Source organism: Scardinius erythrophthalmus (assembly GCF_964197995.2).
Source record: "Scardinius erythrophthalmus genome assembly, chromosome: 20".
Classification (NCBI taxonomy): domain Eukaryota; kingdom Metazoa; phylum Chordata; class Actinopteri; order Cypriniformes; family Leuciscidae; genus Scardinius; species Scardinius erythrophthalmus.
In genome coordinates, this window is record NC_138240.1 from 2,480,761 (window position 1) to 2,507,231 (window position 26,471).

The 26,471-nt window shown below is 41.9% G+C and overlaps 1 protein-coding gene across 1 annotated transcript; it reads left to right on the top strand.

Annotated features, from left to right (window-relative positions):
* Window positions 1-369: 369 nt before the first annotated feature.
* On the top strand, window positions 370-23,125 carry LOC308680430 (uncharacterized protein; the record flags this gene model as incomplete). The annotated part of the gene is made up of 27 exons (XM_081348558.1): window positions 370-466; window positions 2,482-2,576; window positions 2,732-2,773; window positions 3,003-3,354; window positions 3,449-3,583; window positions 4,872-4,994; window positions 6,809-7,063; window positions 7,163-7,257; window positions 7,520-7,567; window positions 7,685-8,063; window positions 8,262-8,438; window positions 8,613-8,738; window positions 8,857-8,951; window positions 9,214-9,261; window positions 9,382-9,757; window positions 9,956-10,132; window positions 10,307-10,432; window positions 10,551-10,645; window positions 10,908-10,955; window positions 11,073-11,451; window positions 11,652-11,828; window positions 11,990-12,112; window positions 12,771-12,929; window positions 13,370-13,528; window positions 16,641-16,913; window positions 20,069-20,317; window positions 22,971-23,125. 27 exons carry the CDS (start codon window positions 370-372, stop codon window positions 23,123-23,125), a joined length of 4,563 nt encoding a protein of 1,520 aa, XP_081204684.1.
* Window positions 23,126-26,471: the final 3,346 nt, after the last annotated feature.

The window sequence follows — 26,471 nt, forward strand, 5'->3', positions numbered from 1 at the left end:
CGCTTTTAAACAGTTTCTTTCCTCGTTTAAGATTTGTAACTTACCTGATCAACTGCAGCCATTTCCTCTTCTCTTTCTCGTCACAAGGAAAGCGGTAGAATGACAGTTTATTGTCACTTTTTTTTTCTTTAACTCTGATCTGTTCAAACAACACGGGACACAGCACTGCGCATTGTAAAAACACTAGCGAAAGAGAGAGGCCCCGTCTCGGGCTTTGGACCCGGAAACAGTATTATCGGTAACGTCGCAGAGGTTGCTAAGCAACGACGCAGCCAGCAACACAAACAAACAGACAGACAGACAGACAGACAGACAGCAACATTAGTGAAATATTTTACCAACGCTTTAGAGATACAAACAATAGGAAACATGAAACGCGTGTTAAATTACACGCGACAGTTGATCGACGGTATATTACCTGAGAGAAACGCCAGTTGCAGCCGAACAGATGGCCAGAACACGACAGGTAAGTTAACATTATTAATACACAACTCACATATGAACTCACATATGTTTATGAATTTGTGGGTAACGTTACAGATTGCAGAAACTGAAGGCACGGTTTACAAATCTGAGAGCGCGGATTAGAAACTCGTGGGTACGGTTTATTAATCCGTATTTGTTAAACCGAGGAAACAGTTTGAGAATTCGTGAGTAACGTTAATTTACGGTTTATAAACTGAGCAGACGGATTTCAAAACCGTCGCCACGGATTGTTTTTTTTTCTCCCACAGGTGACTTCCCGGGCTTCGTATTTTAATTATCTTTACTTTATTAATGGTGTAACGTTAATTAATTTGTACTTTTCATAATACTTTTACTAGGACCATAATAACGCCAGCATAAATTGTACGATCTGGGTTCCTCTTGTAAATGTATATTGTTTATGATTTTTTTAAACCATGGTTCATGTAACGTTACCACAAATTGGTTGGATTACCACAGTTTAACCATGGTTTTACAAACGTATCTTGAATTACATTCAAGCCTAGTTACAACAAACAACAACACACATCTACAAAACAACAACAGAAAGACAAGTTACCATGTAATGATACAGACTTTATTACCTAACCTGTCCCGTTAACAATCTTGATTACAACATTACTTAACAATTAATTAATTAATTACTTCAATACATTACTAAAAGTTTATTTTCTTTTATTGGAAAATGTTCACACATATTAAATAAGCAGTATTTTTAAGAACTAGTGCAAAATGCCCGTGCAAAATCAGTTTTTGAGTGTGTTTTAGTAATTGTTGGTTTGGTGTGTTTGAGTGCAGTTCAGTGACATTTTTATTTGTGCATGGTAAAAAGCACACGTATGGAATGTATAATATCCAGAAGTAAACAGCATAGCTGACTTATAGATTCAGTTTACATCCACAAATGAATAAGCGCCTCGATTCAGGGAGCAGTGCAAAGTGCCCGTGCAAAATCAGTTTTTGTGAGCTGATCGCCGTCAAAAAAGTTCAGGAGATATCTCTTAGCGATGGCTGATTTGAACAGTTTCAATATGATAAAAAAAAATAACTTTTATATTGATTCAATGGATTAATTGCATTTTGAAAAAAAAGTGTCATGAATTTATTGCATTTTTGGGAAAAAATAATCCGTTTTTATAATAAATCTTTGAAAATTAAAATCTGGATTTGAATTTTTTATGTTATTATAACTTAAAGATGCTATGGGAAAGTTTGAAACAGAAAATAGTGGTTTCATCTTGCTACTTTATGGTAAAGAAAAATGCATTTTTACTCAAATTAATCAAAAGGGATTTATCTCGTTTTGGAACCAAACTCTAATATTCAGAAGTAAACAGTGTAGCTGACTGAGTGTTTATGTCAGAATGTTTATTTTTAAACCACAACCTTTTAAATTAATTATATATTTAACGATATCTTTAGCATTTCTCATTCAAACAACGTCAAACTTGGCACTGCACTTACTCGTGCCCGTGGCAAGACACCTGTCGAATTTGAAATCCATCGGACTAACGGTTCGAGAGATATGTGGTTAACAGACACACACACAGACAGACAGACACACACACACAGACACACAGAAAGACGTTTCTGTAATTTATAGATCGATGTTTAATATGATATCCACTCACATAAGATAAAGACATGGAGGCCGATGAAGGCCAGATGAATTCTCCACCACACTTTAAATACTAGGTGGAAAAGTTTTGCTCTTAAAAATAACTCTCTTAAGACTAAAATAACGCTCTTAAGTTTTGCTCTTTTTAAAATGTAAAATTTGTATCAAGCAATTGTAAAAATAGTAGCCTATACCAATTACTGCACCATGCTGTCACTAAACTCAATAAAATAGTGTTTAGATAGGCTACCAAATGTTTTGGCGATCACAAAACCTGCTAATTATTCATGTGTCAATGTCAGCCTGTTTCCTGATTTTATTTGTAATCTTCACACTGGTTGGTTCAGTTCAGTCTCATGCTGTTGTGTGTTTTCTAGGATCATTTGACTCTCTTTTTGAAGTGAGAAAGAAACTGGCTTCGAAACCCCATGGCACTGTCCATGAAGGAATTCGAAAATCAGACGGCACAGAAGTAAGTTGCTCTTTCTGGATACAGCAAACTTTTTGCCTCTTGTTTCCTTCTGTCTTTTTTATTCAAAACATGTTTTAAAAAGATTGTAGATTATCATGTAAACAACAAGAATGAGTCGGTTCACTGATGTTTGCAAATATTTTCTTAATTTGTAGGTGATCATCAAATCTGTTAAGAAGCGCCTGTTTGATTTCCACGTAAGTTGACACGATTTTATTCTTCATGAAAATTACTATTAAGAATTATTTATTAAATTCTTATTCGGTAATTGATAATTCTGTATGTAGACAGCATAAGATAAAACTGAAATAGACAATCAAAGCCTTGAAGTGTCAGTTGTAAGGAGGTCACTCCAAGAACGTCACTCTTTGGTAAGGAGGTTTGAGGTTAGGAGTCAACCTACCTTTTGTCAATCTCTTCTTTCAGATGGAGGATTCCAAACCTTTGTGTCGGGAGGCAGCTATAATGCGGATGGTGGAAGATAGCGACCATGTCGTAAAGTTACTTGAATGGTTCAGCATGAAAGATCACGACATCTTAATCATGGAACATCCAGGTACCAGCACGACCTTGTTTGATCACATCAAAGCAAACGGAAGTCGTCTGGATGAAGCAGAAGCAAAAGACATCATGCAGAAACTCATCTCTGTGTTACGGCACTGCAGCGAACAAGATGTTTACTATAAAGGCATAAGCCTGAAGAAAGTGCTCATCGACCAGAACACCAGGCAGATCAAGTTAACCGGCTTTTACAGAGCACTGACCACCAGAGAAACACGTGAGCTTGCTTTTTGAGAACAAGTCACTGATTATGCACAGGATATTATAGACATAAGGGCGTTTTACTGAAAACTGAAACTTACTGCTTACAGGAAAAGGCGATCGTAAATCAAGTGGAGAGAGGAGAACTCACGCTTTAATGGAAACAAACAAAGGCTTACGCCGAGTGCTGAAGGGGATGGTCAAAGGAGAATGGTTTCATGGGAAAACTACCGACTTGTCCAAAGGTGAGACCAAAAACAAGAACGAAATGGAAATAGCATTGCTTGGAAACATGTAAAGCTCTTACACAAGTGACAGTAAAATTACCTTGATGACAAATAAGCAAAGTGTAAAACACAGCAGATTGACAGTGAATGTTTAGCCATGAATAAATGTTCATGGGCATCCAGAGAATGCCATAGTAACAGCTAGGGCTGCACGATAATGGCTAAAATGATAATCATGATTATTTTGCTCAAAATTATAATCGCGATAATTATTCACGATTATTCTCATTTGAGAATCTACATAGAAAGAGAAGAGTCAGTTAACGGTTTTGCACAAGTATTTGCGCAAAATCCAAGCAGATTTGGTTTACACGAATTTCCCCAGCAAAGTGAGTAAACATAATAACATGCCAAATTGGCCAGTGATTTGACAGAGATACCCGCCAAAGTTCATTTTTAGCCGCATTTGGCGGGTGTTAATTTCAAACCATCAAACTTCATTTAACCAACTGCTACAACTTCCTCAGACAGCAAGTCAATACAAATGGCATGATTTAACGTAAAGCGTTTTGTGATGCGTCTTCAAATTAGATCTTCTAAGCGACACATTTCGGTTGAAAATGAGACAAAGTAAAGATCCAGATCGCTCAGCAAATTCGTACTGCAGAGAAAAATAGTCTAACGTTAACTTACTTGTTGATACAAACTAAAAACGGGCAGTGGCTGTCGTTTTCAAAGTGATTCACGACACATCTTGAAAACTGGTAAAAACTTAAACTTCAAAAAATAGAACAGTGAAACTCATTTAGAAACAGATTTAGTCACACAAACAGCACAAGTGGCTTGTGAAGAAACAGACTGGCTGTTTAACAATTTCAAGCAAACAGAATATCGCTGTGGAGATCAGTGCTTTTTCCGCAGTGTAGAGCGCGCGCGCTGGGTTGCCAGATTGCACCGACTAAGTAAAACACAGAGGGCATAAAATGTAAGAGAAAAGCTCTGTTTGGATAATTCGGGATATTTAAGCTATTCAGATCTGGCAACCACAAACATCAGTGCTAGTGGGGACTTGTTTACAATGCAAGATAATGCAAATGTCTAATAAAAAAGCGTTTTCAGGATAAGAAACGAGCGGGCAAATATCGCGACGATTTTTAAAAATTAATCGAGAGAGGCAGATATCGTTATCGCGATTAAAATACGATTAATCGTGCAGCCCTAGTAACAGCAACATTACTTTACATAAACTACATACCATCTCAAAATCAAACAGGACTAATCATCTCTCTTCTGAAAACTTTTACAGAATGCCTGGATCTACTTCAGAAACTTCGTCACAGAGAGTCATGGATCACCTTGCAGAACATCTTCGATCATGACTGGTTTAGTGAAACATCAGACCCAGCAACTGAGTCCGAGCCGACAGACGGTGAGTGTCTAGTTAGAGATAATATAAATACACTCACACCATAGACAGTATAAGAAAGAGTCACACCACTGATCGATATAGAATGTCACTGGGACGTCATATAACGTGACGTCACAATCGCACGCAGGTCAATTAAAGCACACTTTCGCTAATTTTCTTCATTAATTCTATCTATTAATTCATCTATTCATTAATTTGCTGTTAGTTTTCTACTGGCATTTCTCGCAGCGTCGTTATTTAGCATTTGAAAATGGGTTCAATCTTTTCTTGTGTTAATTGTCTAGGTCAGTGGTTCCCAAACCTGTCCTGCCGGCACCCCAACACTGCACATTTTCTTTGTCTCCCTAATCAAACACACCTGATTCAACTCATCAGCTCATTAATATATATATATGATAATGTAGAGCGAGGCGGTTGTTATAGCGAATACAATCCTGACAGGCTGAACGGCACGAAGCAGAGTCGTTATTACATGGCTACCTACCAAATAAATCAATAATTACTAAAGGATAATTCACTGATATAGCATACTTAACATGTATAGATGAAAGATGCGTAAATGCCTTTAAACAGACATTAAAATGTATTATTACATGGCTTGGTTGAATTCCAATGTAGAATGCGGTCTGTTATTTCTTGATAACAGGCCGCTGCGAAGTATAACACACCGTTGCCATGAAAAACAGAGCGTTACTATGGACGCTTTCTTTAGCGGAAGCAATACAATAGTTTTTAAATCAATAAACTCCTTTTTAAATCAATAATTTGTGCCAAATTATTGATTTATTTGGTAGGTAGCCATGTAATAACGACTCCGCTTCGCGTTGGGGTTGCATTCGCTATAACCACCGCCTCGCTCTACATTATCCCTTAATTTTTATTGAAGTTTTTATGCTGTCTTTACAAATCTTAACAAGGTGAAATTGCTCAAGAATAATTATTATGCCGTGTGATGTTTGCCCAGTGGGCCAAATTCAAGTCTGAAAATGAAGATGTGCTAATCAGATGGCAAATTCATGAATTCTACATTTGAACATGTATGGTTACTGAAGAATTACCAGGCAACATGTGGATTGCCCCATTAACATTCACACACACAACTGAATGAAACTTAATGAATGTAAACTTAAAGGAGCTGTATGTAAGATTGTGGCCAAAACTGGTACTGCAATCACTTTCAAATTACTGTATCCCCTCACCCTCCCCCCTGACTCGAGGTTGCCAGATAGGCTGCAGGATCCAGCAGGAACCTAGGCTACAGTTTGTAGCTGCAGCTGTGGTAACTAGAGCAGAGCTGGCACCCCGGATGCTGAAACACAACTAACTTCGTGATTGGTAGATAGGCGGAGGGTGGGGCATCAGGCCAAAACACAAGATGACAACATCAACATCAGTTGAGGGCTGCAACTTCACTTTTTAAATGACAATATCCTGGCCGTACTACTGTTGTCAGAAATATAAGTATTTGAAATGAACATGATTTCTTAATGTCTAGTGACATATCAGGGCCATTTTATGATTAATTTAAATAAATTTCTTACATACAGCTCCTTTAACTTAATGACTGTGTTGAAAAGTTAAACTTTTTTTAATTTGACACTTAAACAGAGAACAGAACATTCCTGCATGTGCTCACTGACCGACAACTGAGAAAGCGGATTGCACAAATTAGACCTGTCTGAAAGCCCCAAAAATAATTTACAGCAAGCTTAGTTGCAGCAATATTAGTGTCTAGTAATGTATATGGTTATGCAATCTTTTATTAATAGTATTTCATTAAAACCATCTTTTGGTAATATCATTTCCCTCTTTAGATCAGACGTCTCAGCATGTCACCAGTACCAGTGAGGCCGAAGTCCTTCCCATTGCAGAGGAGCCTGGTCATGCTAAAGTCGATGATGAGTGGAGTGATGTCTCCTTCCAAGACTTAGTCGGAGACTGTAGAGATGATGTCCCTCAAGTTACAGACTGTGCCACGTCAGACTGTGGAGTCAACAACGTCCATGTCGGACCAACAGGGGACACTGTATCACCTCCGTTGAAGAAACTGGAGGATAATAAGATTATTGGTAAGTTGACTGTCATGACGCCAACATAACACAATACAGACAAACTTTTGATATTATATCTGTCTTTACTAATGTCAACTCCTATTTTTCTTTTAACAGACACCGGTTTCTACAGCTATGAAATCGGCAGGAAGCTCGGTGAAGGAGCCTATGGAAGCGTTTATGCAGGGATTCGCTTGAAAGATGGCCTTGAGGTATCACTTATTTTACTTGCATTATTTATCTATCAAAGTGTTCTTGCCCTATCTTACACCCTCTCAGTGTATCTTATGTTCACTACTTAGAGCACTTGACCTCTCAGACCTGTTTAAATTGTTAGAAATGCTCTAGATGATTAGAATTTAAATTCATGAAACTGAACATGTCTGTTCAAGGTTAATGACTGACATGATATGAACTCTGCACACACATTGTAAATAATTCTAACACAAATCCATTTTTTGTTTTGTTGATCAGGTGGCGCTGAAATTCGCTGACAAAGTGAGAATTGAATACATCGACATTGTAAGTACTCTGTTTCTCTTAGTCTATTTTTCAATAGACATACTGGTATTGTCAGTAGTTTAGTAGTGGTCTAAATCCTTTCTCCATGTAATATCATAAGAATTGTCTTTCTTCTAGGAGGGTCTTCCTGAACCCGTTCCAAAGGAGATCGGTCTGCTAATTCTTGCCAACGAAGGCTCCAGGATTCCCCAGGTCATCGAGCTTCTGGACTGGGTCGACGAGCCTGAACGATACATTATGGTTCTAGAGCTGCCTAAGGCCTGTGAGGACTTGTTTGAATTTCGAAGACGGCACGAAGGCTACATCAAAGAGAACGTAGCAAAGGCTATCATGCAGAAGGTAACATTCGCAGCTGAAGCATGCTGTCAACGTGGAGTGCTGCACCGCGACATCAAGCTGGAAAACCTGCTGATTAACCCGGACACCCTGGAAGTCAAACTAATTGACTTTGGGTGCGGCAAAATCCTGACCAATGCGGGATACACGTCCTTTGCTGGTATGTATTATTCCTCAGAGCTGTAAGGTGGGCCTCAAACTTTGATGACGGGTCATTTAGGTGTTCGCCTTGCATCATGTAATGAGATCCACCATTGTAAATCAATAGCATCTAATAATTTCTTGCATGCTAATGAATGCCTAGTCAAAATGTTGCTTTAATACAAACTTACACATCAGACAAAATGTATTTTTCCAGGCACAGAAGCGTACTGCCCCCCTGAGTTTGATTTAAACGGAGAGTATCACGGGGAACCAGCGACAGTTTGGTCACTCGGGATAGTCTTGTTTGAGCTGCTGTGTGGGCAAAATCCAGACTCAGAAGAATTGGACAAGCTCAATGATAACATCTGGACCAAAGAGGGCTTGTCACAAGGTAAGATCTTCATTTCAGCAAAGTTTACTTGCAATTCTAAATCATACAAAATAGAACAAAGTAATTCAAATGGTTGTGTGGGTAATGCAGTAATATTTAGATCTTTCAGCTTAATCAAAGAGAGCGAGTGTGAAGTTTAAGATAATAATAGGACTCTCTTCTCTTTCTTCACAGAATGCTGCGAAATACTTTGCTCTCTCCTGCAAAGAAACCCAGAGAAGCGGCTTGAACTGGACAATGTTTGGTGCCACAATTGGTTTAAGAAATGTAATTGTCAGCCTGAGAATAATGAGATTATTGGTAAGTTTACTGTCATAACTCTGACATAACACAAGACAAACACACGTTTGATACAATATGCCTTTACTCAGGCACAAAGCAATTTTCATATCAACTCTTCCTATTTTTCTTTTAACAGACACCGGTTACTACAGCTATGAAATCGGCAGGAAGCTCGGTGAAGGAGCCTTTGGAATCGTTTATGCAGGGATTCGCTTTGAAGATGGCCTTGAGGTATCACTTATTTTACTTGCATTATTTATTTATCAAAGTGTTCTTGCCCTATCTTACACCCTCTCAGTGTATCTTATGTTCACTGCTTAGAGCACTTGACCTCTCAGACCTGTTTAAATTGTTAGAAATGCTCTAGATGATTAGAATTTAAATTCATGAAACTGAACATGTCTGTTCAAGGTTAATGATTGACATGATATGAACTCTGCACACACATTGTAAATAATTCTAACACAAATCCATTTTTTGTTTTGTTGATCAGGTGGCGCTGAAATTCGCTGACAAAGTGGGAATTGAATACATCGACGTTGTAAGTACTCCGTTTCTCTTAGTCTATTTTTCAATAGACATGCTGGTATTGTCAGTAGTTTAGTAGTGGTCTAAATCCTTTCTCCATGTAATATCATAAGAATTGTCTTTCTTCTTGGAGGGTCTTCCTGAACCCGTTCCAAAGGAGATCGGTCTGCTAATTCTTGCCAGCAGAGGCCCCAGGGTTCCCCAGATCATCCAGCTTCTGGACTGGGTCGAAGAGCCTGAACGATACATTATGGTTCTAGAGCTGCCTAAGCCCTGTGAGAACTTGGTAGAATTTTGTAAGCGTCTCGAAGGCTACATCGAAGAAAGCAAAATATCGGCTATCATGCAGCAGGTAACCCTCGCAGCTCAAACTTGCTGCCAACGTGGAGTGCTGCACCGCAACATAATGCTGCGAAACCTGCTGATTAACCCGGACACCCTGGAAGTCAAACTAATTGACTTTGGGTGCGGCGAAATCCTGACCAATGCAGGATACACGTCCTATGCTGGTATGTATTATTCCTCAGAGCTGTAAGGTGGGCCTCAAACTTTGATGATGGGTCATTAAGGTGTTCGCCTTGCTTCATGTAATGAGATCCACCATTGGGAATCAATAGCATCTAATAATTTCTTGCATGCTAATGAATGCCTAGTCAAAATGTTGCTTTAATACAAACTTACACATCAGACAAAATGTATTTTTCCAGGCTCATTAGCGTACAGCCCCCCTGAGTTTCATGCAAACGGAGAGTATCACGGGGAACCAGCGACAGTTTGGTCACTCGGGATAGTCTTGTTTTTGCTGCTGTTCGGGGAATTTCCAGAGTCAGAAGACTTGGAAAAGCTCAATGATAACATCTGGACTGCGAATGGCTTGTCACAAGGTAAGATCTTCATTTCAGCAAAGTTTACTTGCAATTCTAAATCATACAAAATAGAACAAAGTTATACAAATGGTTGTGTGGGTAATGCAGTAATATTTAGATCTTTCAGCTTAATCAAAGAGAGCGAGTGTGAAGTTTAAGATAATAAAAGGACTCTCTTCTCTTTCTTCACAGAATGCTGCGAATTACTTTGCTCTCTCCTGCAAAGTTACCCAGAGAAGCGGCTTGAACTGGACAATGTTTGTCGCCACAATTGGTTTAAGAAATTGAATTGTCAACCTGAGAATAATGAGATTATTGGTAAGTTTACTGTCATAACTCTGACATAACACAAGACAAACACACATTGGATACAATATGCCTTTACTCGGGCACAAAGCAATTTTCATATCAACTCTTCTTATTTTTCTTTTAACAGACACCGGTTACTACAGCTATGAAATCGGCAGGAAGCTCGGTGAAGGAGCCTATGGAAGCGTTTATGCAGGGATTCGCTTGAAAGATGGCCTTGAGGTATCACTTATTTTACTTGCATTATTTATCTATCAAAGTGTTCTTGCCCTATCTTACACCCTCTCAGTGTATCTTATGTTCACTACTTAGAGCACTTGACCTCTCAGACCTGTTTAAATTGTTAGAAATGCTCTAGATGATTAGAATTTAAATTCATGAAACTGAACATGTCTGTTCAAGGTTAATGACTGACATGATATGAACTCTGTACACACATTGTAAATAATTCTAACACAAATCCATTTTTTGTTTTGTTGATCAGGTGGCGCTGAAAGTCGTTAACAAAGTGGGAATAGAATGCATCGACGTTGTAAGTACTCTGTTTCTCTTAGTCTATTTTTCAATAGACATACTGGTATTGTCAGTAGTTTAGTAGTGGTCTAAATCCTTTCTCCATGTAATATCATAAGAATTGTCTTTCTTCTAGGAGGGTCTTCCTGAACCCGTTCCAAAGGAGATCGGTCTGCTAATTCTTGCCAACAAAGGCCCCAGGGTTCCCCAAATCATCCAGCTTCTGGACTGGGTCGAAGAGCCTGAACGTCACATTATGGTTCTAGAGCTGCCTAAGCCCTGTGAGGACTTGTTAGAATTTTGTAAGCATCTCGAAGGCTACATCGGAGAAAGCAAAGTATCGGCTATCATGCAGCAGGTAACCCTCGCAGCTCAAACTTGCTGCCAACGTGGAGTGCTGCACCGCGACATCAAGCTGCAAAACCTGCTGATTAACCCGGACACCCTGGAAGTCAAACTAATTGACTTTGGGTGCGGCGAAATCCTGACCAATGCGGGATACACGTACTTTGCTGGTATGTATTATTCCTCAGAGCTGTAAGGTGGGCCTCAAACTTTGATGACGGGTCATTAAGGTGTTCGACTTGCATCATGTAATGATATCCACCATTGTGAATCAATAGCATCTAATAATTTCTTGCATGCTAATGAATGCCTAGTCAAAATGTTGCTTTAATACAAACTTACAAATCAGACAAAATGTATTTTTTTCCAGGCACATTAGCGTACTGCCCCCCTGAGTTTGATTTAAACGGCGAGTATCACGGGGAACCAGCGACAGTTTGGTCACTCGGGATAGTCTTGTTTGCGCTGATGTGTTGGAAATTTCCAGAGTCAGAAGACTTGGACAAGCTCAATGATAACATCTGGACCAAAGAGGGCTTGTCACAAGGTAAGATCTTCATTTCAGCAAAGTTTACTTGCAATTCTAAATCATACAAAATAGAACAAAGTAATTCAAATGGTTGTGTGGGTAATGCAGTAATATTTAGATCTTTCAGCTTAATCAAAGAGTTTAAGATAATAAAAGGACTCTCTTCTCTTTCTTCACAGAATGCTGCGAATTACTTTGCTCTCTCCTGCAAAGAAACCCAGAGAAGCGGCTTGAACTGGACAATGTTTGTCGCCACAATTGGTTTAAGAAATTTAATTGTCAGCCTGAGAATGAGATTATTGGTAAGTTTACTGTCATAACTCTGACATAACACAAGACAAACACACGTTTGATACAATATATGTCTTTACAGGGCTTAACAAGGTGAAATTGCTCAAGAATAATTATTATGCCGCGTGACGTTTGCCCAGTGGGCCAAATTCAAGTCTGAAAATTAAGATGTTGTGCTTATCAGATGGCAAATTCATGAATTCTACATTTGAACATGTATGGTTAACTAAAGAATTACCAGGCAACATCTGGATTGCCCCATTAACATTCACACACACAACTGAATGAAACTTAATGAATGAAAACTTTCATGTAAATAGCTTTAAAATGTTAAACGAATTAATGTATGTTTTCTTTTTAATAAAAGATCAGATAAAATAAGAAAAATAACTTTATCGTTGAATCGGAATCACCAGGCTCCACCCTTGTAATCGTGCTAATAGTGAAATAAAATGACTATTAATATTATGACATAATATGTTGGGACATTTATGCAGGCATTAAGCAGAAGTCAGGTGGATAGCGTGAACGATTCCCATTACTTTAGATTTGTAACATTACAGATAAGATTTTAATAGTAGAATGTAAGTTTTGTCATTATATTATTGCTTAATTTGACGTCAGAGATGGGTCTAATAGTTATTTTCATTTGTTTTTTCTTCATTTCAGAAAAATCTCCAGAATGTTGGAAGAGACCTGGTTGGTTCCTCAGGCTCTGGAAGGCTACGAAGGGTGTTATCAGCAGCTCTTCCAGTAGTGCTGTGAATGTTGTGGAGCCTTTCATTCCTCCAGCAGATCCAGATCACTCTGCCGTCAAGCCAAATAATGGTAAATCATTATTTTAAACAGTATTATCTTTTTTTCCACTCAAAATAAGACTTGTTTTTACAGAATATAAAAATGATTTCCCCCATTATAATAGCGCTGACATTTTTTAAATAAAACAATGGATCTAGCAACAGACACTCTACTAACTATAAGTAACTTTTCAACTACATGTCAACTTATTCTAACCCTACCAGTCTACTAATACTCTACTAATACTCTAATGAGAGTTAGTAGACATGTAGGTGTAATGTTACTTATAGACTTATAGAATGTCTGTTGGAGGAGCATCACAATAAAGAGTTTGCAGATATTAAGCAGAGAGTCTGTTAAACTATTAAGATTTTAATAGTAAAATGTAAGTTATGTCATTATATTATTGCTTAATTTGATGTCAGAGATGGGTCTAATAGTTGTTTTCATTTGTTTTTTCTTCATTTCAGAAAAAGCTCCAGAACGTTGGAAGAGACCTGGTTGGTTCCTCAGGCTCTGGAAGGCTACGAAGGGTGTTTTCAGCAGCTCTTCCAGTAGTGCTGTGAATGTTGTGGAGCCTTTCATTCCTCCAGCAGATTCTGATCACTCTGGCGTCAAGCCAAATAATGGTAAATCATTATTTCTCCATCATTATTTTAAACCAGTGATCTCAAACTCAATTCCTGGAGGGCCACAGCTCTGCACAGTTTTGCTCCAACCCTAATCAAACACCAGGATTACTAGAAACTTCCTTGCTGGTGTGAGTTGGAGCTGGTTGGAGCTAACTGTGCAAGGGTGCGTTTCCCGAAAGCATCGTTGGCCAACTATGCATCGCAATGTCCATTGAACTCTATTGGTAACGACGGAACTTGTGACCATAGTTGGCCAACGATGCTTTCGGGAAACGCACCCCAGAGCTGTGGCCCTCCAGGAATTGAGTTTGAGATCCATCACTACGTTTACATGCAGCCAATATCCGGGTTATGGTCGGGTTAGGGTCACTATTTGGGTTTCTAAAACTTTCGGAATAACCCGTTTACATGTGTGAGTAGAGAGAGTTACTCCTGTATACATGGAATTTGTAATCAATTGGCAATATCCCGATGTAAACGGCGAAAGATATGACGTAATGACGCAAACACATGCTCGAATTTCCCGTGGAAAATAGTTCGGGGCAGATAACTATCGCCTTTGTTTGCGCTTTCCTCCTCGCTCCAAAAGTGCGGTGCTGTGGTGCTGTGCTGCGTCTCGCCATGTTTACCTCTACTTCTTGTTTACTTCCGGTATACTGTATATTAGGGCCGCAACGACGCGTTAACGTCATCGATTACGTCGACTATGAAAATACGTCGACACGCATGAAATGCGTCGACGTGTCACATTAATTATCTTCTGATTATAGCAAACAAAGTGTAGATATTATGAAAGATTAATTGTGCAGCCAGTTTCATTTATAATAACAGAGATTTGTGAGATCGCGATGGACTGAAATGTCAGTTTTTTAGAAATCATTAACGGAGAAATCCGTCTCACGCAGGTCTCTAATGTAGACTTTAAAAACAAACGACTAACGTTATATTTACATTAACAGTAGCCTAGGCTGCAATCTAGTGTATGTGAACCTTTTTGCAGATAAACACAAGTGCATTTTCGGACAAGTTAATTGAGTAAATCATACTCCCACTAAAGTAATTAATAACAGAGTATATTAAACACGTTTCCTAAATAGGCCTGTGACTGTATCTTACATTTTATGAAACAGTGCCATTATTTAAAAATAAAGCTTAAAATGCTTCCTGTTCGCATATTTCATAATAAAATGACAATTACCCTTTCTGAAAATTTTTTTTTTTGTCATCATTCATAGATTTCATGTTAAAATAATATATTCAGATGCACTACCCTCTTCAAAATACAGCTGATATATTGTTGTACTTATTTATTGTAAAGTTTGCCAATGGATAAATCAGCTAATCCCAAAAATAATCATTAGATTAATCAGAAAAAGAATCGTTAGATTAGTCGACTAATCGAAGAAATAATCGATAGATTAATCGACAACAAATATAATCGTTAGATGCAGCTCTACTGTATATTAAGTTTAGTTTTTTCTTTATTTGAATTTAATTTTTCTTTATTTAAATTTCGTTTCTCTTTATTTAAATCTACCCTTTACTGTGTCAGTAATTTGTTAGTCAGAAAAATATTAGACTACCTTAAAAGTATTGCTTAATTTAACAGACCTGTGTGTGTGCGTTTTATATTACTAGTGCAGTGTCCGTTCTCGGAGCATATAAGCCCTGCCCTCGTGAGGCGCGCCGCTTCCCGCTCGCGCTGTTCTGTAGTTTACGAAAAGTTTATTAAAATTATGAATGTGTCACGTCTCACGTGTCTATCTGTATTGCACCAAATGCGACACTGCACTCCCTTGTGAAGTCGATTGGATGAACGGTTCTCGAAATAATCAAAATGCAAACAGACAGACAGACACATAGAGATTCCTGCCTTTATTAGAGAGAAGAATATGTTCTTGAGCACCCTCTCTCCGAAGCTTCGAATATTCGATGTTCATTACTACCGAAGCTTCGAAGCTCAAAAAAAAGGTATTCGGACCAACCCTTGGGGCGGCACAATTGTTTTTCACCTAGAGCGGCAGAAGTGCACTCGCCGGTCCTGCATGTAGGCGCAATGTTACTTATAGACTTATAGAATGTCTTAAAGGGACCAAAATAAAGTGAAACCAAAGTAACAATTTGATGTGACCACTGACATTTCTAATTAATATTATAAAAAAAAAATAGTTCAAAATGCCCATGCAAAATAATTTTTTGAGTGTGTTTTTAGTAGCCTAATTGTTGGTTTGATGTGTTTGGGTGCTCATTGTTACAATTACACAGCAAAAGTTCAGTTACATTTTTATATGTGCATGGTAGAAAGCACAAAGTGAACTCTGAGAAAACGCTATGCTTGAGCAAACAGTTTGTGAATAGGCTGATGCCCGTGCAAAGTGCCCATGCAAAATCAGTTTTTGTGAGCTGATCGCCGTCAAAAAAGTTCAGGAGATATTTCTTAGCGATGGCTGATTTCAACAGTTTCAATATGATAAAAAGCAACTTTTATATTGATTCAATGGATTTATTGCATTTTGAAAAAAAACTGTCATGAATTTATTGCATTTTTGGGGAAAATAATCCGTTTTTATAATAAATCTTTGAAAATCAAAATCTGGATTTGAATTTTTTAAATTTTATTATAACCTAAAGATGCTATGGGAAAGTTTGAAACAGAAAATAGTGGTTTCATCTTGTCACTTTTTTGGTAAAGAAAACACATTTTCACTCAAATGAATCAAAATGGATTTATCATGGATTTATCACTTTTTGGAACCAAACTATAATCAGAAGTAAACAGTGTAGCTGACAGAGTGTTTATGTCAGAATGTTTATTTTTAAACCACAACCTTCTAAGTGCTTCTTTTACTGGTATATTTAACGATATCTTTTGCATTTCTCATCCAAACAACGTCAAACTTGGCACTGCACTTTCTCGTCCCCGTAGCGAGACACCAGTTTGAAATCCATCGGAGTAACGGTTCGAGAGATATGCGAATAACACTAACACACACACACACAGACACACACACAGACAGACAGACAGACATACAGACAGACGTTTCTGTAATTTATAGATAGATAAATAAAACAAAAACAGTTTTTGATGTCTGAAATGTTCCATCCTCAGGCCGCCCCAGATCCTGGAGAACTGCTTCCCCAGATTCTTCTCCGGGCATCACGTCAGCCTCAGCTTGGCCCCTCCCTGAGGTCCATGTGGAGAGGAGTCTGTGCAGCCGAGGCACGTACAGCGTCGAGGGGAGGTGGAGTGGCGATGGATCGGAGAGCCCAAACCAACAGGGTTTGTCCAGGTCCGACAGCGTCGAAGAGTTTCTGTGTCCTCCGCTGCCGGGTCAAGTTCCTGTCGAGCCAAAAAAGAGATCAACTGGCCGAACTGCTCAAGGTGCCGTGGAATGCCAGTATTACATATACACATGGCCGCATTAATGCACAAGTTTACCTGGGCTGAAGCCCAGGGGCCTCCCAAGTTCAGGGGCCTACCATGTTCAGGTTCATGAACAAAAAAGATCATATTGTTTTGTAACTTGTCAGATTTTGTTGCTGTATGTCGCTAGTCTCTATACCAGGGGTGCCCAATCCTGCTCCTGCCGATCGACTGTCCTGCACAGTTCATCTCCAACCCTAATCAAACACACCTGAAGCAACCAATTAAGGTCTTCAGGATCACTTGAAAATTAAAGGCAGGTATGTTTGATTAGGGTTGGAGATGAACTGTGCAGGACAGTCGATCGGCAGGAGCAAGATTGGGCACCCCTGCTCTGTGAAGTTGCTTGTTGGTGTTGCCATTGGTAGTGCTGTCGCTCTAATGTTAGACCGCTCGTCTGGCCACATCTATACAAAACACCATCACAAGTGATACAACTATATTATTTTAATTTGACTAGGAATTAGTATGCTGTTGGGAGAGTGTTTTTATATTACCACACAGCAGTGTTCAGTGGATTAAATAATTAAATAGATTAACCATCGATCAATCTACAAATTACACTCACTCATACTGTCATAAATTACTAAAACGTCATCCGAATTTGACAAATAATCAATTTTCTCTTCCCTAATAGTCAACATTATGCAGGGGAAACTGTAAAATGAACTGCAGCAGTGCTAAGCTTGCATCATAAAACTACAACACTAGTTTTTATACTATAAATTGAACTATAAATGTATGAATTAAACTCACTGAGACTGTCGACAGTTTCTTTTCCATGCATCGTTTTATTATATCCATGTTTGTGGTTAGTTACAGTCAAATCATGTAAAACAGTGAAATCGCCCTCGAACTCTTCTGTCTTGCCTGCACTGCACTCCACTCCAGATGGTAACGGGAGCTGAGCTCCACTGAAAGGCTTCTTTCCTATTGGTTGTCGCTCGCGAAAACGGCTTCTCATTTGCATAAAGTTGAAATATAGCCTATAGGTGTCAGGTTTAGAGATGAGTCAGACAGGGGAGTAAAATAAACAGTAGTTTTATTTGGAACAGAAGCACGGAACCATCAGATGTTGTAATGAGTTGATAAATTAACTTAGCTGGAGAAATAACAGAATGTCTTTTGCAGATGGAGGAAGACCAGCCTGGTGAACGGAGGATGAAGGAGATCAGCGGTGATGGCAGATGGTAAACAGGAACACAGACTGAAGATGAGTATTGGAGTACTTAGTATCGCAAGGTACTTCAATTAGAACAGGTGAGTCTCAAGATTACTATCCCACACACCGGAGGGAGCGGAGGAGGCGCAGGCCGCGCAGGTGGATGTGGCTGGAGAGCAGCAGGGGACTACCCGCAGCAATGGAGGGGAGGGGAGGGGAGGGGAGGGGAGGGGAGGGGAGGAGAAAGGGGGGAGCACACGAGCCCCAGAGAGAGGACCAGGCCGCAAACCAGTTAAGGGGAAACGAGTCAGATGACCCATATTATAACAGTGACCTGGGCCGCTGGGGAAACAATATTGACAGAAAAGTGCGGGCTTATTGGGCGGAAATGGGACCGGAGTCCTGTCAAAATAAAGATGCTGAAGTGACGGCATCGGAACGCCAATATAAACATCAGAGAAGATTTTTCTCAAAAATGCATTTCAAATGCAAACTCGGTAACGGAGAGTGTGTGCCCAGAGAATGGCTCTGTTATTCACCATCAGCAGGTAGTGCGTTTTGTTTTGCATGCAAATATTTGGCGAGAACAAGGAAAAGTCAGCATTTGTGTGTGTGGGGGTTATTCTGACTGGAAACATGCTAATGATCGTATAGCAGAAGCTGTGAAATTAACAGAAAAGCCATGAAAGCTGTGAAATTCACAGAAAAGCCATGATCGCTTACATCAATCAAGCAGCTGACAGTGGGACAGTGGACTCAGAACTCAAAAAACAGTTCAATGATGAATGTGAATACTGGAAAGGATGCATATCACGGCACAGGCGGTTGGCAGCGCAGGTTTGCAGAAGGCAACTCGGTCAGTGCGTGAAGTCAGATGAGTGAAGTGCAGACCCCGAAGTGAAGATGTAGGAACGACGACTGGAACTGCTACAGATAACTCCCCACATGAAGACAGGAACTGAAGCACGGAAACACGAGGATGAACTGAACGGCACAGGGAAACATCCACAAACAACGATCTGACAAACACAAAACGCAAGAGGTGAGTATAAATAGGCACTAGTAATTCGGAGGATCATCAGCGACCACGGCCACACACACGCATAAACAGCGCAAGGAAGAGTCAATGAATTCATCAACCGTGACACAATGCTAATAATATGTCAGGAGCCTACAAAGGTGTGCAGGCCCGCATCAAGCAGATCAGCTCATTGGTACAGTGGGTACCCTGTGCAGCACATACCCTAAACCTGGTGGGGGTCAACAGTGTAAACTGCTGTGAGGAGACTGTCAGTTTTTCAGTTTTGTACAAGCTTTGTTCAACTTTTCATCAAAGACCACTTCACGCTGGCAGATGATCAGGGCAGGGTTGCAGCCCAATGATAATAAAAGAATACGCTTTCTGACACAAGATGGTCAGCACACGCTGTCGCAACCAAAGCCCTATGTCAGAACTACGCAGGGATCCAGCAGTCATTACTCAACATTGCTGCTGATGATGAGCACCAGAATTTGAGCACAAGAGAGGAGGCTAGGGCACTGCACAAAAAGATGAACAAACTGGAAATTGCACTAATGTGCAACATGTGGAATGCCATCCTTCAACGTTTCCAGGGTGTGAGTACAAGTGTTGGAATTGGATCTGTGCAATGCTGTGGATCTGGTTCGGTCATTGCGTGAATATGTAGCAGGCCTCCGGGATCAGTTTGATAGCTTTGAGGCAGCTGCAAGGAGCATGTCCCCCATTGTGTCTCATCAGTACAAAGCAGATACCCAGCGAAAGAAAAAAAGAAAGAGACGAGCTATCAGGCCGCAAACGCTTCTGTACATCTGTGTATATCTATATCATTGACCGTTTAGTATCAGAACTGGACAGAAGGTACCAGTCATACAAAGAATTGTGTGAAAACTTGTTTTTTTTTAAATGGGTTGCACTTGATTTCCCCCCAAGACCTCCGCTCAGCAGCACTGAGCCTGCAGAGGAAATACAACAGTGACTTGGAAGAGGACTTTGTGGAGGAGGTGGTACAGTTCAGAGAATTTGTACAGGATGAAAATTTGAGCAGTGGAGTTACTGAAATTTTTAAGAAGAAGAAAACTCCATACAGTGTTTCCAAACACAGACATAGCTCTACGGCTATTCCTGACTATGCCAGTGACCAACGCGAGCGGAGAACAGTCCTTCTCCAAACTGGGCTTGGTGAAAAATAGACTGCGGTCAAGCATGCAGCAAGTCATCTCACACTGATGTATATTGAGCATGACATCCTTCGTGATTTGGATTTTAAGGACATAATTGGGGCCTTTTCTTCAAAGAAGACCAGACGAAAGCACTTCTAAAAGGGTAAGAAAGTGCTGTATTTATAGCTTGTGCTGTGCAGGTTTTAAATTGTTGTGGGTTGTGCATTGTTTTAAGAGAAATGCACATTTATACTGCAAACCTTCAGACTGATATATTTCAAGTGTTTATTTCTTTTAACCCTTGAAATGAACTTTCATTTCGATGAACTTTCACACATTTTGTGTTATTATCACCATAAGTTGCTGTGTGTGGTTGTTCAATAAAGTGTCCTCAGTTATATAATATAATATTGTTAATAACAATATTATGGTGTTTTCTGGCTCAAAGAGGGAAAACTCGCTGTTGTAGGTCTCGAAAGACACTAGTGCTAATGAGCAGCTTTGTGGGTTTGTGAGTTTTAATGTTAAAGACACTATCAACATTACAGTAATATTTTACTTTTAATAAAGTAATGTTTTATTTTAATGCCTTAATGTTGATAATATTTGTCCAAATGACTCTTTTATTACTATTACTATAATTCAGTTTGCAAATACTGAATACACATTTTGTTTGTTTTTCACATTTGGTCATTTGGTAATGTTTGCAATCATTTTAATTGCATTTTGAATAATTAATTGATACTTCCACAAAAAAAGCTTAACTTGGATGTCAGTTTTATTGCAACGCTCTAAGTGATGCGGGAAGCAGACACACTCTGTCAGTTTTGAATCTAGACTAAAAACGCATCTCTTTTACCTGACATGCATGTAGAACATTATACATTTCTATTATTCAAATCAGTTAAATGATTATTAGGCTGCATACATAAGGTCAGCCGGAACCAGGGACATTTTCCTATAACAACTGATGTACTCATTTCATAAGAAGAATGGCATCCACGCTAATGTTAGTCTTTCTGGTTATTCTGAGGTTTTCTGAAGTCAGCTAGACTGGGTTCCCCCATGCTTGGCGCGCGCCTGGCAAATCCGCTGTTACAATTAGAGTTCTCAACGGGCCTGAAAATTACAACCCGACCCTACCCGGCCCGTGGCTTTTAAAGCCCGGACCCGATGTAACCCGACACATAAACATGAATTATTCGGCCCGAACCCGGCCCGACGCTGCGTCGGATTTTTTTTTTCTCTCATACACGTATACGCTGATTTCACGCAGCCGTTATTTTGCAATCGAAAGCGAGGCTCCGGTGGGAAGAAAACCGGAAGTGTCGCCTTTAATCACAGGAGAGTCGTGAATGCGATGGCGTATTGTTGTGTTTAATGATGTTTTGTCAATTCTAAAACTGTACATACATTTCGGTCATACTTTAGACTATATACAGTGAAATTCATTTATAAATAAAATATTTTTTTTATATTATTCAGAAAGTAAAAAAATGAAGCAGGAATGAATTATATAAATATCCTATATTGGATATTAACATCCAAAAGTGTAAATCGCAGCAGCAGCTTCAGGTTGGTAGTCCAAAGGCATTGTTGTTTATCTTTACGTCCGGGGTTTTTCCCACCGGAGCCTCACTTTCGATTTCAAAATGGCGGCTGCGTGAAATCAGCGTATTATCATGACCAGCAGATGGGAATTCAAATCAACCTTTAATGTTCACGCCTTTTAACAATACAAACAACTGAAACAATACACTTTAAATATATAAATAGGCTGTAGTAGCGACGGTGAATTCACCTGTGGCAAGTTTACTTCTCACCAACTCCATCTTCTTCTCCAGGTTAAAGGCGTGCACGCAAGGGCATCAGGTCTGCCCCCGCCCCTCTCCATGATGCACGTTACACGCAGCAGCCAGACTTTCTTTACGGTGAACAGCAGCGATGATTAATAATTTTTTTTTTTTTTTTTTTTTTTTTTTTTTTTACTGAGCGGAAAAGATTAAGCCCGAGGTTCGACCCGAGTCATTTGATTATTTTCGACCCGAACCCGGCCCGAACCCGCGGGTCCCGTCGGGTTTGTCGGGCCGACCCGACCCGTTGAGAACTCTAGTTACAATAGCAATTCGCCATGGAAAAAGCACGTCTGCTCTTAAAGGGAATGTGAGATGACGCTCTGATTGGTTTATTTCACGTTACGCCCAAACCACACCTATGAATATTGAAGCTACTTCAGACCAACCCATTTTAAATTTGCGACGGGCGCAAGAGTCATTTATCCCGCCGGTATAATAGCAACAGCGCCCAAGACCCGCCCACTAAGTTACTTGCGTTTTGCGTTTGATACTTGCGTTTCAGATTGTTAAAATAGGGCCCTGGGTGTTTTAGGACGGACGGACGATATTGAGATAAAATAATATTAAGAAAAGTTTGCTTAGTCATAGTGTTTTTGTTTGGCATTAATGGATTTGTGTGTGTGTGTGTGTGTGTGTGTGTGTGTGTGTGTGTGTGTGTGTGTGTGTGTGTGTGTCATTTCTTCCTCCAGTCAACACTGGAACCAGCAACAAACAGGTCATTACAAAATCATGGATAGACGAAATGTTAGAAAAAGAGCAGTAGAGAAGGTTTGTTTGGTAATGATTTTGGAGAAACCGATGATCATGGTGCTGCAGTGCATGATGAGGAACCGAGCTGGTTCGATGCCAGTCAGGAGGATGTCCCCCCTCCCGGGAGGCTCGTCCTCGCGGCGGAGAAGGACAAGGGTGGAGATGACGGAGGAAGGAGCCAAGGAGACCACCCATCGGGCGGCCTAGGCGGAGCAGGTTGAGAAAGCGTCCGTTGCAGAGCAGGCTGAAGATAAGGCCAAGGCAGTGCAGGCAGAGCAGGGGGCCACGGTGAAGCAGGCAGAGCAGGGGGCCACAGCGATGAAGGCTGAGAAGGGGTTTTAGGGATCCCCAACTGAGCCGGCCGGACCCAGAGCCAAGGCGACACCACAGGTCCGGAGGGCCAAGGCGAAACCGAAGACCCATGGGACCAAGGCGGATAAGGGGATCCGTAAGGCCGCGGCGGAACCAGAGTGAGTGAGGACGATGGAGGAGCAGGAGGGAAGACGGAACCCGGTGGAGCCGAAGGGATGCAGGGCATAGGTGCAGCCGGCAGCACGGAGTCCTCGAGGTGGAGCCAGGGTGACGGCTGACCACTGATATGACAGAGGGACGAGTGAGCCTGGTAGAGCTGGAGGCCTGACGCGACACAGCGGAGATGAGGGCACTATGGGCTGAGGAGGAGCTGAAGGGTCGGAGGGCCAAGGTGGAGTCTGAGGTGCAGGGGACAGAGGCGAGGACAGGGAATCATCAGGCCCGGGCGCTGCTGAGGCCTGGAAAACCTGAGGCGAATCCACAGCGACACAGACGGTCGCTGTGGATTTTGCTGTGGATGGGCAGAGGGGTCGACAGGGCTCAGTAGAGGCAAAACAGTAGAGCAAGAAGACCCCAACAGCAGAGGTGGGAGAGGGAGGCTGGGTGGGATCAGCGATGTGGGCTTTGAGCTGGGCAGGACCAGCGGCGAAGAGGGCTTTGAGCTGGGCGGGACTAGCGATGAAGAAGGCTTTGAGCTGGGCGGGACTAGCGATGAAGAAGGCTTTGAGCTGGACGGGACCAGTGTCGAAGAGGGCTTTGGGCTGGGCGGGACTAGCGATGAAGAAGGCTTTGAGCTGGACGGGACCAATGTCGAAGAGGGCTCTGAGCTGGACAGGACCAGCGGCGAAGAGGGCTTTGAGCTGGACGGGACCAGCGGCGAATAGGGCTTTGAGCTGGACGGGACCAGCGGCGAAGAGGGCTTTGAGCTGGACGGGACCAGCGGCAAAGAGGGCTCTGAGCTGGACGGGACCAGCGGCGAATAGGGCTTTGAGCTGGACAAGACCAGCGGCGAATAGGGCTTTGAGCTGGACGGGACCAGCGACGAATAGGGCTTTGAGCTGGACGGGACCAGCGGCGAAGAGGGCTCTGAGCTGGACGGGACCAGCAGCGAATAGGGCTTTGAGCTGGACGGGACCAGCGGCGAATAGGGCTTTGAGCTGGACGGGACCAGCGGCGAAGAGGGCTTTGAGCTGGACGGGACCAGCTGCAAATAGGGCTTTGAGCTGGACGGGACCAGTGGCGAAGAGGGCTCTGAGCTGGACGGGACCAGCGATGAAGAGGGCTTTGAGCTGGACGGGACCAGCGATGAAGAGGGCTTTGAGCTGGGCGGAACCAGCGGAAAAGAGGGCTTTGAGCTGGACGGGACCAGCGGCATTAGGGCTTTGAGCTGGACGGGACCAGCGGCGAAGAGGGCTTTGAGCTGGACGGGACCAGCTGCAAATAGGGCTTTGAGCTGGACGGGACCAGCGATGAAGAGGGCTTTGAGCTGGGCGGAACCAGCGGCGAAGAGGGCTTTGAGCTGGGCGGAACCAGTGGCAAAGAGGGCTCTGAGCTGGACAGGATCAGCGGCGAAGAGGGCTTTGAGCTGGACGGGACCAGCGGCGAAGAGGGCTTTGAGCTAGACGGGACCAGTGGCGAATAGGGCTTTGAGCTGGACGGGACCAGCGGCGAATAGGGCTTTGAGCTGGACGGGACCAGTGGCGAATGGGGCTTTGAGCTGGACGGGACCAGCGGCGAATAGGGCTTTGAGCTGGACGGGACCAGCGGCGAATAGGGCTTTGAGCTGGACAGGATCAGCGGCGAAGAGGGCTTTGAGCTGGACGGGACCAGTGGCGAATAGGACTTTAAGCTGGACGGGACCAGCGGTGAAGGGAGCTTCAAGCTCGGCGGGATAAAAGAAAACATTAGCTCTGCGGGCATGACTCCATCAGTCTCTAGGTCGGCGGGCATGACGCTCACTGTCACAGGCGCGGCGGGCATGACGCTCACAGTCTCAGGGGCGGCGGGCATGACGCATACTGCCTTGGGCTCGGCAGATCTGGCGTGAAGTGCGGGCTCGGCTGGACTGGCGGGAAGTGCTGGGTTGGGTGGCGTTCCAGACCGGATAGGACTTTAAGCTGGACGGGACCAGCGGTGAAGGGAGCTTCAAGCTCGGCGGGATAAAAGAAAACATTAGCTCTGCGGGCATGACTCCATCAGTCTCTAGGTCGGCGGGCATGACGCTCACTGTCACAGGCGCGGCGGGCATGACGCTCACAGTCTCAGGGGCGGCGGGCATGACGCATACTGCCTTGGGCTCGGCAGATCTGGCGTGAAGTAGGGCTGCACGATTAACCTTTATCGCATCGATATTGAGGTTTTAACTCCCGCAATAACCTAACCTCAGGAGTCTGAGGTTTTTTCCCCCACCTCTGACATTTGAGTGACAAACCTATTAGCCAATCAAAATGGTCGAATCTCGCGTTCCTGGCTTGCTGGCCAATTAGAAATGGCAATGGAAAGTTACAAGGTTGTATGCAGTGCACCGTATTTCTGTCAGCAGCAAAGCAGCTAACACACAACGTGTAGGCTACCTCGAATTGTGCCAATAGAAAAAGCTTGTAACTGCGCAGAAATGGCCGAAATATGCGACCATTTTTTGAGAATGTGCGAGTTAAAATTTTATGTGGTCGCATTTGTGCGAGTGCATGGTCATGTAGCCTACTAAGTTAAATTCACGCATGAATTTTCTGCATTGAACTTGTTTTAGCGCCCGCCAAAGTGAATTTTAGTCCCGCCAAAGTATTATTTGATCGGTGAGTAATGTAGATGAACTGCTGCGCTTGTGAGTGACAGGGCGCATGTTTAACAGAACGAGCAGAGAGAGAGCCGGTCGCGCGCGCGCGCATTCTCTCTCTCTCTCTCTCTCTCTCTCTCTCTCTCTCTCTCTTCGGAGCCTGGCGAAAGTAAACAAGACTTCACAGTCTCCAAACTAAGCGCTGTCTTGCTCTCTCTCCCTCGCACAAAATAAATCGACACGGTGGTAAAAGGTCGGAAGACCAAAGTTTCATGTGGATCATTCGGAGATTTTTTTTCCCCCTGAATTACCGCTGGGTGTGAATTGTGCTAAATAAATTGAACTCAAAAGCGTTCCGGACATTTAACTGACAAAAAAAAAACTCTTTAATTAAACGAAAAAAATATCCAGTGATGAAATGTTTTCTGTGTTGACAGAAATCTTGGATGTCCATGTCCTAACTGCTGGGATAATCACAC